We start from the raw sequence: 12,062 nt of genomic DNA, 5'->3' as shown, positions 1-12,062 counted from the left end.
TTTCACTTTATTGGAATACACTTATTGGAGGGAAAAATGCAACTTTTATAAACTGTTCATTGAACTGGAGAGTACACGGTCATTGCGGTCTGCTGCAGTAAAACTGCTCTGCCTTGCTTTTCATCATACGCTGCTTGAAATATTCCGTAGTCCTTGTCTGAGAAGCAGTGTACAATTGCAGAGAAGTGTGGGAGACACAGTTATTGGGTCTTGCATGTCACTACCGGATTTTCTTCTGAAGATTTCCTTCCTGATAACTTTTCATTGGGAACTCAGCAGCAGCATTTGGGGGAAAGGGAATACGGGAATTAAAAAGAGGAAAATACACGTATCCTAGGCTGAGCATTAAAATTCTAGACCAGACCTGCCTTGTTGGATATCTGGACCTAATGGCTTCATTTCTCTCTCTCAGTTATTTCATCTCTGAGTAAGGGTAATGATAATGGCCTGGATCGTTGTAACATTTGGTAAAATGGTTGGTAGAAAGTACAGATTTATTGACCTGAACTTTATTACTGGTTCTGCCAACTTACTTTCTTGGCAGCTTAGGGTAATTCTTATTTTCAGAGTTTATCTGTTTGTACAATTCAAGCAAGATTTTAACCCATTTATTTATTTGAGTAAAGGTTTATTAATTGCCTACCACATACCCATATTTTGTTAAATTCTGGGAACGTGTTTTCAGTAAAGTCTTTGAATAGGGTTTAGATAGCCTTATCTAAGAGATCTTTGGGAAAGCACAATTTATTTTTGTTTTAAATTCTTTAAACATAGCATAATTATCTTTTTCATTGTTTCCAAGGCTAACTCATTTTATAGTTATTGTCTAGCCCAAAACATGTGTTAGTTTATAACCACACCTGCATATATACTGATGTGTTTTTTCCTAGTCTTTTTGAGTTTTCTAAAGTAAGTACTTTGAGTAGCTTCTGAAGCTGAAAACTGTAATGGGAGAGTGACATGTACAGAATGTACTAAAGAAAGAAACAAGCCCACCCCCCCCCGCCCCCAAATATCATGTTATGATACACTAAGTAATTTAAAAGTCAGTGACCTTCAGTTAAAAACAGTCTGCTACCAACCTCAGGAAAGTCAGTGCCATATCATGAGTTTAAGAAAATTCAAGGCATGGAGACCTCTTCATTTTTTTACTTAGCTGCCTTCAGGGCTGGGGGGTCAACAAGAGCTGTACTCTTCTCAGGATCCTGTCAGGTGCTCAGGTCTTCAGTCAGGATCTCTTGTTCTAATTGTTGTAACCTGGGAATCCTGCACGCTGCTAAACATCTTACATGTTAATAATCATAAAGGAATTTCAACTAATTCAGCGAATTAACAAGGCAATAAAGGAGACCATGTTCTTTTTTGTTCTTTTTAACCTGCTTTTTTTTTTAAGACTACAAAGTAGTAGAAATAATGAAGCTACTTTAATGAAGGAATGGAAAAGTGAAATCCTACTCACTACCCATTTTTAATACAGTGGTCTCAGGACCTTGACATATTACCTCATTTACTTCAATTATGTACAGGAGAATGACTTTTACAGCTGAGGAAACTGAGGCCCAGAGGGTTAAGGAGGCTGTCCATAAATGACACAGCTAAGGTACAAGCCAAGGCACAGCCAGCTCCAAAGTCCAAACCAATATTTGGGGATATGTTCTGCGTGTCTGATCATCCCGCCTGTGTTGTAGACCTGTGGGCAGCACTGAGGGGCAGCAGAGTGTCTGTGATGCAATGAGCCTGCCGTGGGTGTTGAATGCAGGCACACTGGTTACGCGTAGGAAGAGAGGCAGCAGCTCAACGATTTTCTGGCTGATCCTGTACAATCAGACAGACAGAGGAAGAAAGTGGGATTTAAAATAAGTCAGTAAGGGAAAAATTCTGTCAAAAGTAACCTGAAGGTGATTACTGGGAAGTAATGCTGACTGACTGACTTAACCCAGCAAGCAGCTGAGTACAATGGCTTATTTTGTGCGAACGAAGCTGGTAGGACTTATTAAGCCTCCAGTATATGCCCAGCACCATAAAATGAAAAGTGAAAACATGTAAAAGGAAAAAAAGAACCTTAATGGTAACCATCTCCAGATAGTATCCCATGTCTCTTTTAGAAAGTAATGTTTCTGATGTTCTATGACCTTAGGAATCTTGCAGAGTAAAAGAGTCTCTGTGCTGTGCAGCGATTTAGAATCAGGGTGGTATTTAGTCCTCCATAAGGCACATTTATGTACATTTTGCTCCCCCTCCTTTGCGAGGAGGTTGTTAATTCCTTGGAAACAGTGATCTTCCCATCCATCTTTGTACTACTTTTCGCACCAATTATATCCCTCTTATTTAGTAGGTATTGAATAAATTTTTAAGCTCTTTATTGGAATATGATTGCTTTACAGTGTTGTACCAGTTTCTGCTGTACAACAAAGTGAATCATCTGTATTTATACATATATCCCCACATCCCCTCCCTCCCACGACTCCCTCTTACCCTCCCTATCCCAACCTTCTAAGTCATCACCCATCATCGAGTTGATCTCCCTGTGTTATGCAGCAGCTTCCCACTAGCTATCTATTTTACATTTGGTAGTGTATATATGTCAGTGCTACTCTCTCACTTCATCCCAGCTTCCCCTTCACCCCCTGCCCTGTGTCTTCAAGTCACTTCTCTACATCTGCATCTTTATTCTTGCCATGTCACTGGGTTCATCAGTACCATTTTTTTAGATTCCACATAGATGAGTTAGCGTATGGTATTTGTTTTTCTCTTTCTGACTTACTTCGCTCTGTATGACAGACTCTAGGTCTATCCACCTTACTACAGATATCTCAGTTTCTTGAATAAGTTTTGAATGAATTATTTGTAAGTAACAGAATGGCTAGTAAATCTATCTGGATGAGGGAGGCACCCTGTAGGTTTCAGCATAGTAGGGCAGTTATTTCTGAATCCTTGAATAAGAATGATCCTGTGCTCGTGGGGAAGGTCATTCTTTGTTGAACCAGCACACAACTGCAGAGCTGATGCAAAGAAAATGAGCCCACCCAATGCCCCTTAGCCAACCAGACAGGGAGTCATCTGTTTGTCCCACCAGCTAGATATCTAATTCATACAGTTTTAGAAATGTGGTTTTAACCTTCTTTGTCTTCTCTAGGTAGAGGTAACTATATAAGTCCTAGCCTGTTGAAATGATTCTGAATTAAAATAAATGCTATAAGGCTGTTCTAACTTAAATTGGGAATTCAGAAACTGAATCCAGTCAAAATTAGACTTTAGACTCTAAGTCTGGAATGCTTGAATGCTTCTTTTTGGTCTTCGGCAATTATTTAATTTGTCCAGTTGCAGAGTATTCACCCTGTCCACGGTATAGGTTTCACCTGGGTCTGGGAATCTCAATGTACGTAACCCTGGGCACAGTGAACCCCAGTGTGTTTCCCTGAGGACTCTGCAGTAAAGGATACACCACAGCCCTCCTCAGTTTCCTTCACATGCCAGCTTTCCTGGAGAGGGTTAGGAGCACACAGTAAAGTAAAAATAAAATAATAATAATAATAAAGCTTCAGCATCCCTCAGCCTTTCTAGTTCTGATGGTGATCTTGAAATTCTTATGAGAAATACATCACTCAGCGTGGGAACCCATTACTTTTGGCATAGGCTTTTTTCTGTTTCATTTTGTTTTGTTCTTGGCCAGGGTTATGTATGAAAATTATAACAATATTTCTCTAAGTAGCTCTCTGACTGAGCAGACATGGTAACATGGGTGACTGCATTTGGAAAAAAACATGGATCTTAAGAGTATTTCTCTGATGATGCTATATTCAAAAACAAACAAAACCTTGTTGCTCCTCTCCCATTTATGACTCATGCACGGTAGAGAATATTATTCAGACATGCATGAAAACAAGTGCTAACAATATCTACAAGGGCCTTTTTATTGTCATAGGACTTGAAAATTAGTATACTATTAGACCACCAAATAACCAGGCAGTAGAAACTACATCTGTGAGATGTAAGGTAGGTGCTGGCTGAAAATGGAGTTTGAAGTACATGGTTTTCTTGCTTAATCAGTTGTTTTAATGTCCTTTATCCTTATCTTAGCAAAGGATAAAACTCACTTAAAACCTCCCTTATGGAGTTTTCTGAGAGCCAGCCTGTGAATATTTTAAAAAAAAATGTTTAATGACATTCTCTCTTACCGCTTTTTTGGTATTAACGTCTCACATTTTTCCATAACTAAAATGTAAGTTCCTTGAACTAGGGGTCATTGACCTATACCAGTATTTAATTATGCTTCTTCCTACCCAGTCACACAGAAGGAGTTTAAAAAGTGCTTACTAAACAAATCCAAGCTTCTGATGGATGTCTCTGAGGGGCTTTTAATAAATGTCCTCACTGAGCCCAACTTCTGGGATTCATTCCAATATATTTTATTTGGTTTAATCTTTTTTGTAGTGAAGAATTACAACTTTGCTGGTTTCATAAAATGTTACATACTTTTAAAATAAATTAATGTAGGAAAATAAAAATATATTTGAATAGTAACCCTAAATCCTATGATCAAAAATAACTTCCCCAGTGTTTTATAAATATTATTTGATGTCTCCTAATGTGTAGCCATATTCAGAGGTCATCTTAGAAAAACTGAATCATACCATTTTAATTAAAAGTGATAAATTTAATTAAGTTTAGCTTGAGTAATAAAAAAGAATGGAAGTAAAAACCAAAAACAAAATGACTAAACATCACCATGAGATATATTCATATCTAAAAGTTCTCTCCAAAGATGTTAAAAATATGAAAAACTGAAATAGGAGTGGTGATTTTTTTAACTACTCAAGCTTTGACAGTATAAAGGATAGGAAGATAATTATACTTGTCCCTCTTAACTCCATGTTTTTGCTATGTTAACTTTTAAACATTAAGGTTGTTAACATTTAATAGTTTTTTTTTTTTTACCATAATCCCCATAGTTCACTAGTCCCCTCGTATTATATGGTAATGGAGTCAGTGCTCCCTGATAGACTTTTTACACAATTTCTTTCTTTGCAAAGGGTACTTGGATTTCTGTTGTAATCAATTAGTTTTTCCCTCTGATAATTTTGTTTTTCCTTAGACTTTACCCTTTTTTTTTTTTTTTAATTTAATTTTTATTTTTGGCTGCGTTGGGTCTTTGTTGCTGCCCGTGGGCTTTCTCTGGTTGTGGCGAGTGGGGGCTACTCTTCATTGTGGTGCACAGGCTTCTCATTGCTCTGGCTTCTCTTGTTGCAGAGCTCGGGCTCTGGGCATGCGGGCTTCAGTAGTTGTGGCATGTGGGCTCAATAGTTGTGGCTTGTGGGCTCTACAGTGCTGGCTCAGTAGTTGTGGCGCACGGGCTTAGTTGCTCCGCAGCATGTGGGATCTTCCCAAGGACCAGGGTCGAATCCGTGTCCCATGCATTGGCAGGTGGATTCTTAATCACTGCGCTACCAGGGAAGCCCTAGACTTTACTCTCTGAAAGCCTGTTTTTCTTCTCTAAGCTTTTTTAGAATCCATTCCTCTCTAATTTCTTTGAAACAACAAAGAACTCTCATTTTAAACTCTTTCTGTATTTCTTTGGGCACTTCCTCTTGTAACAAAAGGCCTTGGTGTGCCTCTTTCATGGGCTCCTTCCTTCTGTGTAAGTGTGAGTGCATCTTGTGAGCATACTTGTGCTCAGATCCTGTGTGGCTTCCCTTCTGGGAAATAGGAGGCTTTAAGCCAACAAGGGCTCTGGAGTCTGCAGCCTTTAGTCAGATTGGTGCTCTTTGTACTCCCTTTGGTCAGAATAATAATTTCCCTGACCCTGATCCGACACTTTCCCATGATTTTTATGGTGAGTACAAAGTGTCATCCTCTACAGCGTAGACACTTACTGTGGAAATTTGGCAGTTGTTTCTTCTCTTCCCTGCTTCTCTGGACCTCAGCTACTTTACAGTCTCTAGTGTCCAGGAATTAGACGCTAAAATGACTGCCTCTTTTCTTTCTCTACTTAGTGTAGGGAGATGAGGTACAAGCTTTAATGAGATAAGACAATCAGATATAATGAGTTTGTGCTTAAGCCAATTAAGAGTAAGTATATAAGGATAATTAAAATAGAATTAAACATCCTGTGTGGCAACCAATTTAGCAGTAAATTCGTCTGCTCTGTCTCTGTTCCAAAATTATAAAACATATTTTTGCTTAGATGGACATCTTTGAAATAGATCTTTTGACTTTGTCATAAAAGACTATGTACGTCTCTAAATCTTTTTTTCCCTATGATACTTTTAAATATTTTGAACCATACCAAATAGTAACCAACAGCATAAGTTCTACTTCTCACATTGTCCATAATACGTTTCGAAAGTTTTATAATTTTCTCATTTCCCCAATACTCCTTCCCAGAATTGTTCTTGGTAATAAATGACCTCAACACCCTCACATGGCGACTATTTCGGCCATACATAAATAATAAAGCAAATTCCTTTCCTGTACTTTCAACATTTCTGTCTCTAGGTTTTGCCTTTGCCTTCTCTGTTGAGAAAATAAGCTTCTTCCTAATTCTTCTCTCCTTGTAGTCTATTTGATTTCCCTGTGAAATACTTTAAACATATAGAAAAATACAGATGCTGATAAAACATACGTCTATATACCTATCACCCTGACTTCACTCCTAACAAATGTTAGGAGTCTGGGGACATGCTTTAGATTTTTTACAAAATATGTAAAATTTTTGTGCTTTTTTGTGTTTATAAATGAGGTCGATCAACAAATTTTCTGTCTCATATTGTCCTTGTTTGTCCTTATTTTGAAATAAAAGTTATATTAACTTCATAAAGTAAACTGAAGAGCTTTCTTTCTTAACCTGCTCACTGGAGTATGTATAAAATGAGCGATGGGAGAGTTCCTTGATGTATTGGGAAAATTCATCTTTAGAGCTGTTTCTAATATGTGCTGTGCATGTATGTGGGGTAGGAGGGGTTGTCTGTTTTATAAAAGTTTTCACAAATTTATTGAGGTTTGCTATTTTTAAAATAATTCGAAGATTTGCAGGCTTGAAATACTTTGTCTTCAAAGCCATTGGCTAAAGTCATAGTAGTATGCTTTCTATGCATATTATACTTTTTAAAATCTAATTTTAATTATAATTATTTTTGCCTTGTTTGTATATCTGTGCTGTATCTCACATTATGTGCCTACCTTTCATTCCTATTCATGTTTATTTATGCCATTTCTCACTAGAGGTATACCTATTTTATTAGTCTTAATAAGAAAAATTATTTTTCTGTTTTTGGTGGTCTTCACTGGTCTTTTCTATTTCATGAGTGCCTACTCTTATTCTTTACAATCTTTCTCCTTTCTCCAGTTTTTATTCTGTAATTCATTCATTAACTTCTTTATTTGCACACTTGAGTCTTGAATTTTCAATATTTTTTCTACTCTCAAATATATATAATTTATCTTTAAAACCAGTTCAGCTGCATTTTACAAATTTTGGCATTATCATTTACAATCTAAATATTTTGTAATTTCCATTACAAAATATTTTCTTTAACTTATGAGGTACTTAGAAGTATGCTTCCACATGTCCAAATATATAATGGGTGTGGGAAGATTGGAGAGTTGCTATGTTTCTGTTATTGATATCTAATTTTACTTCTTTGTGGGTAGAGAGATGAGATTTTGTATTCTTCGGTATTTGTTGAGACTCACTGGTCAGTTTTATTTTTATTTTTTTCCTTTACTGTTTCCTGAAAATAAAGAATTGCCTTCTCTTAAGGGCTCAGTGCAGTGCCCTATGTCAGAGTCATTGGTTTAAGTTTGATTCTTGAGTTTTTAAAGTCCTCTGTATTCATAAGACAAGTTTTTGCTTGTTATCTCAATGTCTGAGAAAATATGTTCAGATGTCCCACTAGCGTTATGTAGTAGTGCCAATTTCTTTTTAATTCTCTCAATTTAAAAATTTGAATGCTATGCTGTTTAAATGGATCCAGGCTTAAGATTATTGTATTTTTCCAGGGAATTATGCCTTTTATACTTAAGGAATTTCTTATCCCCAGTAAGATTTTTTTAAAACTTTATCTTTGTCTGATGTTAATATTGTAGTAGTGCTTTTTTGTTGTTTTGAATGTCTGCCTGGTATTTTTTAGTTTATCTCCTCATTTTCCCTTGTTCCATGTGATTTTTATTTTAAGTATATCTCTTGTAAAGCAGCATATAATTGGATTGTGTAACTTTTAAAATCTAATATGAAAATCCATTTGTATATTTTTATTTTGTTGGGGACTTAATAAAATTTTTTTTCTCCTTTTATGCCTTCACATGACTGAGTTTTCCTTCCATGAATTTATTTGGAAGTTATAAGTCTTTTTCATTTCTCCCATTGGATACCTATGGCATATTAACAAAGTAATGAACTAGATGGTGTCTCTCCTGTTCCCAAACAGTGCCTGGGCTATGTAGCATTCTCATTTCAGTCACACATCTCTCATGCAGTTGTTGTCTACTGTCATTTTTCGTTTTTTTTTACTTCTTGGTTTTTTGTTTTTTTTTAATGAATTTATTTATTATTTATTTATTTATTTAGCTGTGTTGGGTGTTTTTTGCTGTGCGCGGGCTTTCTGTAGTTGCGATGAGCAGGGGCTACTCTTCGTTGTGCTGCGCGGGCTCATTACTGTGGCTTCTTTTGTTGTGGAGCATGGGCTCTAGGCACGCAGGCTTCGGTAATTGCAGCACATGGGCTCAATAGTTGTGAGCTCACGAGCTCTAAAGCACAGGCTCAGTAGTTGTGACACGCAGGCTTAGTTGCTCCTTGGCATGGAGCAGGGATCAAACCCGTGTCCCCTGCATTGGCAGGCAGATTCTTAACCACTGCGCCACCTAGGAAGCCCTCTATTTTGTTTTACTTGTCACTAGTTGTAGTATCATTTTTCACTGTTAATGTTTATTTGGAGTTACTCATGTCTGTTAATCTTTTAGTTTGTCATTGCTTCTACATCCCACTCCTTCCGTCTTCAGTTTCTTTATTTGTTAAGAATATCCAGTAGTGCTTTTTCAGCAAGATTCCACAAGGGATAGAGTTTCCGTTTTGGATACTGAAAATATCATATTGTTGCTATCATTGCCATTTAGAGGGATTTTGTTATTCATGAAATTCTAGATCGACACTTATTTTCTTTTGGCCCTTTGAAGATATTTCATTGTCATCTGTAATTTGTTGATGATTAGATTCCTGTGTCTTATTGTGATACCTTTGGTGGCAATCTATTTTTGTTCAAAGTTGTTTTAAGGTATTCTTTTTATTTTTGATATTTTGCTATTTCAACACATTGGATGGAAGAATGGGTATTTATCTTTTTTGAGATTTGGTATGTTGCTTTTTCTGAGGACTCTTGTCATTTTTTCAGTTCTAAAACTTTCAGACATTAACTCTTCAAATATTGCCTCTCTGCCACTTGCTGTGTTTTTTCATTTTCAAACTCCTATAAATGTGCATCCTGACTGCTTACTCTATTCCCTATATTCTTTCTCTATCCTGTTTTTTTGACTCATCATTTTTAATGCTGCATTCTGGATATTTTCATCAACTCTGTATTTTAATTATTCAATAATTATTTCACTGTATCAATTGAAAATATTTTTTAAAAATTTAAACTAAATTTTCATTTCTAGAAGTTCTATCTGGTGTTTCAAGTCTGCCTATTTTAAAAATTATAGTGTCCTGTTTTTTCATAATGAGTTTATTTCCTTTTTTGTCTCTAAGTATTTAAAACAAGGGCCAGCATGTTTTTCTCTTAGGGGCCAGAGAGTAAATACTGTAGGCTTTGTGAGTCATGCAATTTCTGTCACTGCTGTTCGACTCAGCATGGTAGTGTGAAAGCACACCTAGACAGTATCTAAACAATTGGGCATGACTGTGATCCAGTAAAAGTTTATTTACCAACAGCCACTGGACTGGATGTAGCTCATGGGCAATAATTTGCTGACCCTTAAGTTAAATCACACTCTATTAAAATCACATTCAAGTGATTCTCTTAACTCAAGCAACTGAGAGTGGTGATTCTTCTGTTTGATGTGTCAGCTGACCATCCCTTATGGTGGATTGTTTCCTTGTGTGTCCTAATTTCAAATTGTGGACTCATATACAGCCATGTGTTGGAGGTCATTGTACCTGAGTTGCAGAATTATCCTACAAAGCATATTGGCATTTCAGGCCTTACAGCTAATATTTTTTATAAAGGATTGCTTTTTTTAAAGTATTACCCTCACAGTACCCTGAATAGGAATCTTCTTAAATACTCCAGTGCTTAGTGCTGTCCATGACACCTGGGGAGCACACAGCTAGCAGCTGTAAAGCTGTCATTATCTCTATTAAAATGAACAGCACTTATTATCATTGATCCTAGGTCTTACAGAATCTACAAAAACTGTAGTTGTCACCATTTATGCTCCTAAAGTTTTTGAGGATTCTGATTAGTTGGAAGACCATCATTAAAATACTTCTTTATCTAGACCTGGTACTACTTTGATTTAAAAATACAGATGGTATTGAATGAAGTAGACTTGATGAAAATTAAAGACAACTAAGGCAAGATAGAAACACAGAGAAGACTTGGCGATTTTGTTCTGAAATACCCTTAAAAGACATAGAATTAAATACATTATCAAATATGTATGTATGTGTATATATATATATATATATATATCCAGTATACATATATGTGTGTGTGCAGGTGTATGTTTTTCCCAGTCTGTAGTGAATTCATATCTTTTGCTTATTTATCCCAGGACACTTGAAATGGACCAAAGCTGAGGATATTGACATAGAAACCCCGGGATCTATTCTTGTCAACACTAACTTGAGGGCATTAATAAATAAGCATACGTTTGCTTCCTTACCTCAGCATTTTCAACAATACCTCCTGCTTTTGCTCCCAGAAGTGGATAGGCAGGTAAGTAGACATTTCAGACATTTGATATTAGTCACCAGTTATATTATTATGAAGTGGCAGGTCTGTTATTGAAGATGACTGATACATGGGTGGATAGTTTTGTAATAATCTAGTATATTTATGTAATTTATATACTTAGTGCTAGCCCTGGTGTGTTCACTTAATCTGCCAAAACAGACTCATTTTTTATTATCACTAGTGAGCCAATTCAAAGTTTAAAATACAGCACATTGTCACTGAGTGAAAACAACAGACCTACCCACATTGGGAAGGAAAAACAAAGAAATCAAACATTCCATTATCAAATAAATCTTTGAAGTAGCTGCTCCTTTGCCCTGAGGGAATATTGAAGTGCAGCAATAAAAAGCCAGGGTTTCTAAGAAATTATGTAAATGTTTTTATTCTCAACTCTTTCCAAAAAGCATTTAAAATTTATGTTTGGAATTGGCTTCTGAGAGTCTATCATCTTGAATATGATTGCCTATAAATAATCACCTTTTATCTCTTTTTTTAGTATAACTGAAAATGCTTTAAGTGTATTTTTGTATTTTTGAAAAGCCTCTAAAAGAAGGAAATACAAATATAGACTCATAATAGCAGGCATCAATCATCTTCTAAAGCTGTTTCCTTTGAAAAGAAAAAAATTTCATCACATAAACTTTTATTAAATTTCACCAAAAAAGTATTAAATGGTAGCTAAGGAAACATTTCCTTGTGATTCTCATTTCAATAAATTTTGACACTGTATATAGTTTCCAGTTGATGGACATAATGTGCATGTGTTTATGAATTTGCATCTCAAAATGATGGGTATATCCATAAATTGAAATGGGCAAGATTGATTCAATATTTCCATATTATTTTGAATAAATTTTCTTAGCTTTTTATTTGATTGTTTTCTCCTAACTTACCCACCTTTTCATATATACTTAAAATTTGATGAGCTGCTGTTTTCTATCATTGTTGGGTATCTCTTTGGTGGAGATTATTGTTCATATTTAGAGAAATACTGTTTTCATTTTGAGTGCATTTTTGTTTGAAAATTTGTTCGATATTTACTGTGAATATAATATGTGTTTGGCGCTTTAGAATAATGGAGATGCAGTAAGTGCCTATTACATGTTTATTGAA

The 12,062-nt window shown here is 35.8% G+C and overlaps 1 protein-coding gene across 1 annotated transcript in view; it reads left to right on the top strand.

Annotated features, from left to right (window-relative positions):
• Positions 1–12,062, top strand: part of ASXL3 (ASXL transcriptional regulator 3) — a 140,929-nt gene that overhangs the window by 67,773 nt on the left and 61,094 nt on the right. Inside the window, exon 7 of the mRNA XM_057699283.1 lies at positions 10,768–10,931. Coding sequence (XP_057555266.1) covers positions 10,768–10,931 — 164 coding nt within the window. The remainder of the gene's footprint in view (positions 1–10,767; positions 10,932–12,062) is intronic.

The sequence above is a fragment of the Hippopotamus amphibius genome, chromosome 11 (assembly GCF_030028045.1).
Source record: "Hippopotamus amphibius kiboko isolate mHipAmp2 chromosome 11, mHipAmp2.hap2, whole genome shotgun sequence".
Lineage (NCBI taxonomy): Eukaryota > Metazoa > Chordata > Mammalia > Artiodactyla > Hippopotamidae > Hippopotamus > Hippopotamus amphibius.
This window is presented reverse-complemented; position numbering and strand designations above follow the sequence as displayed.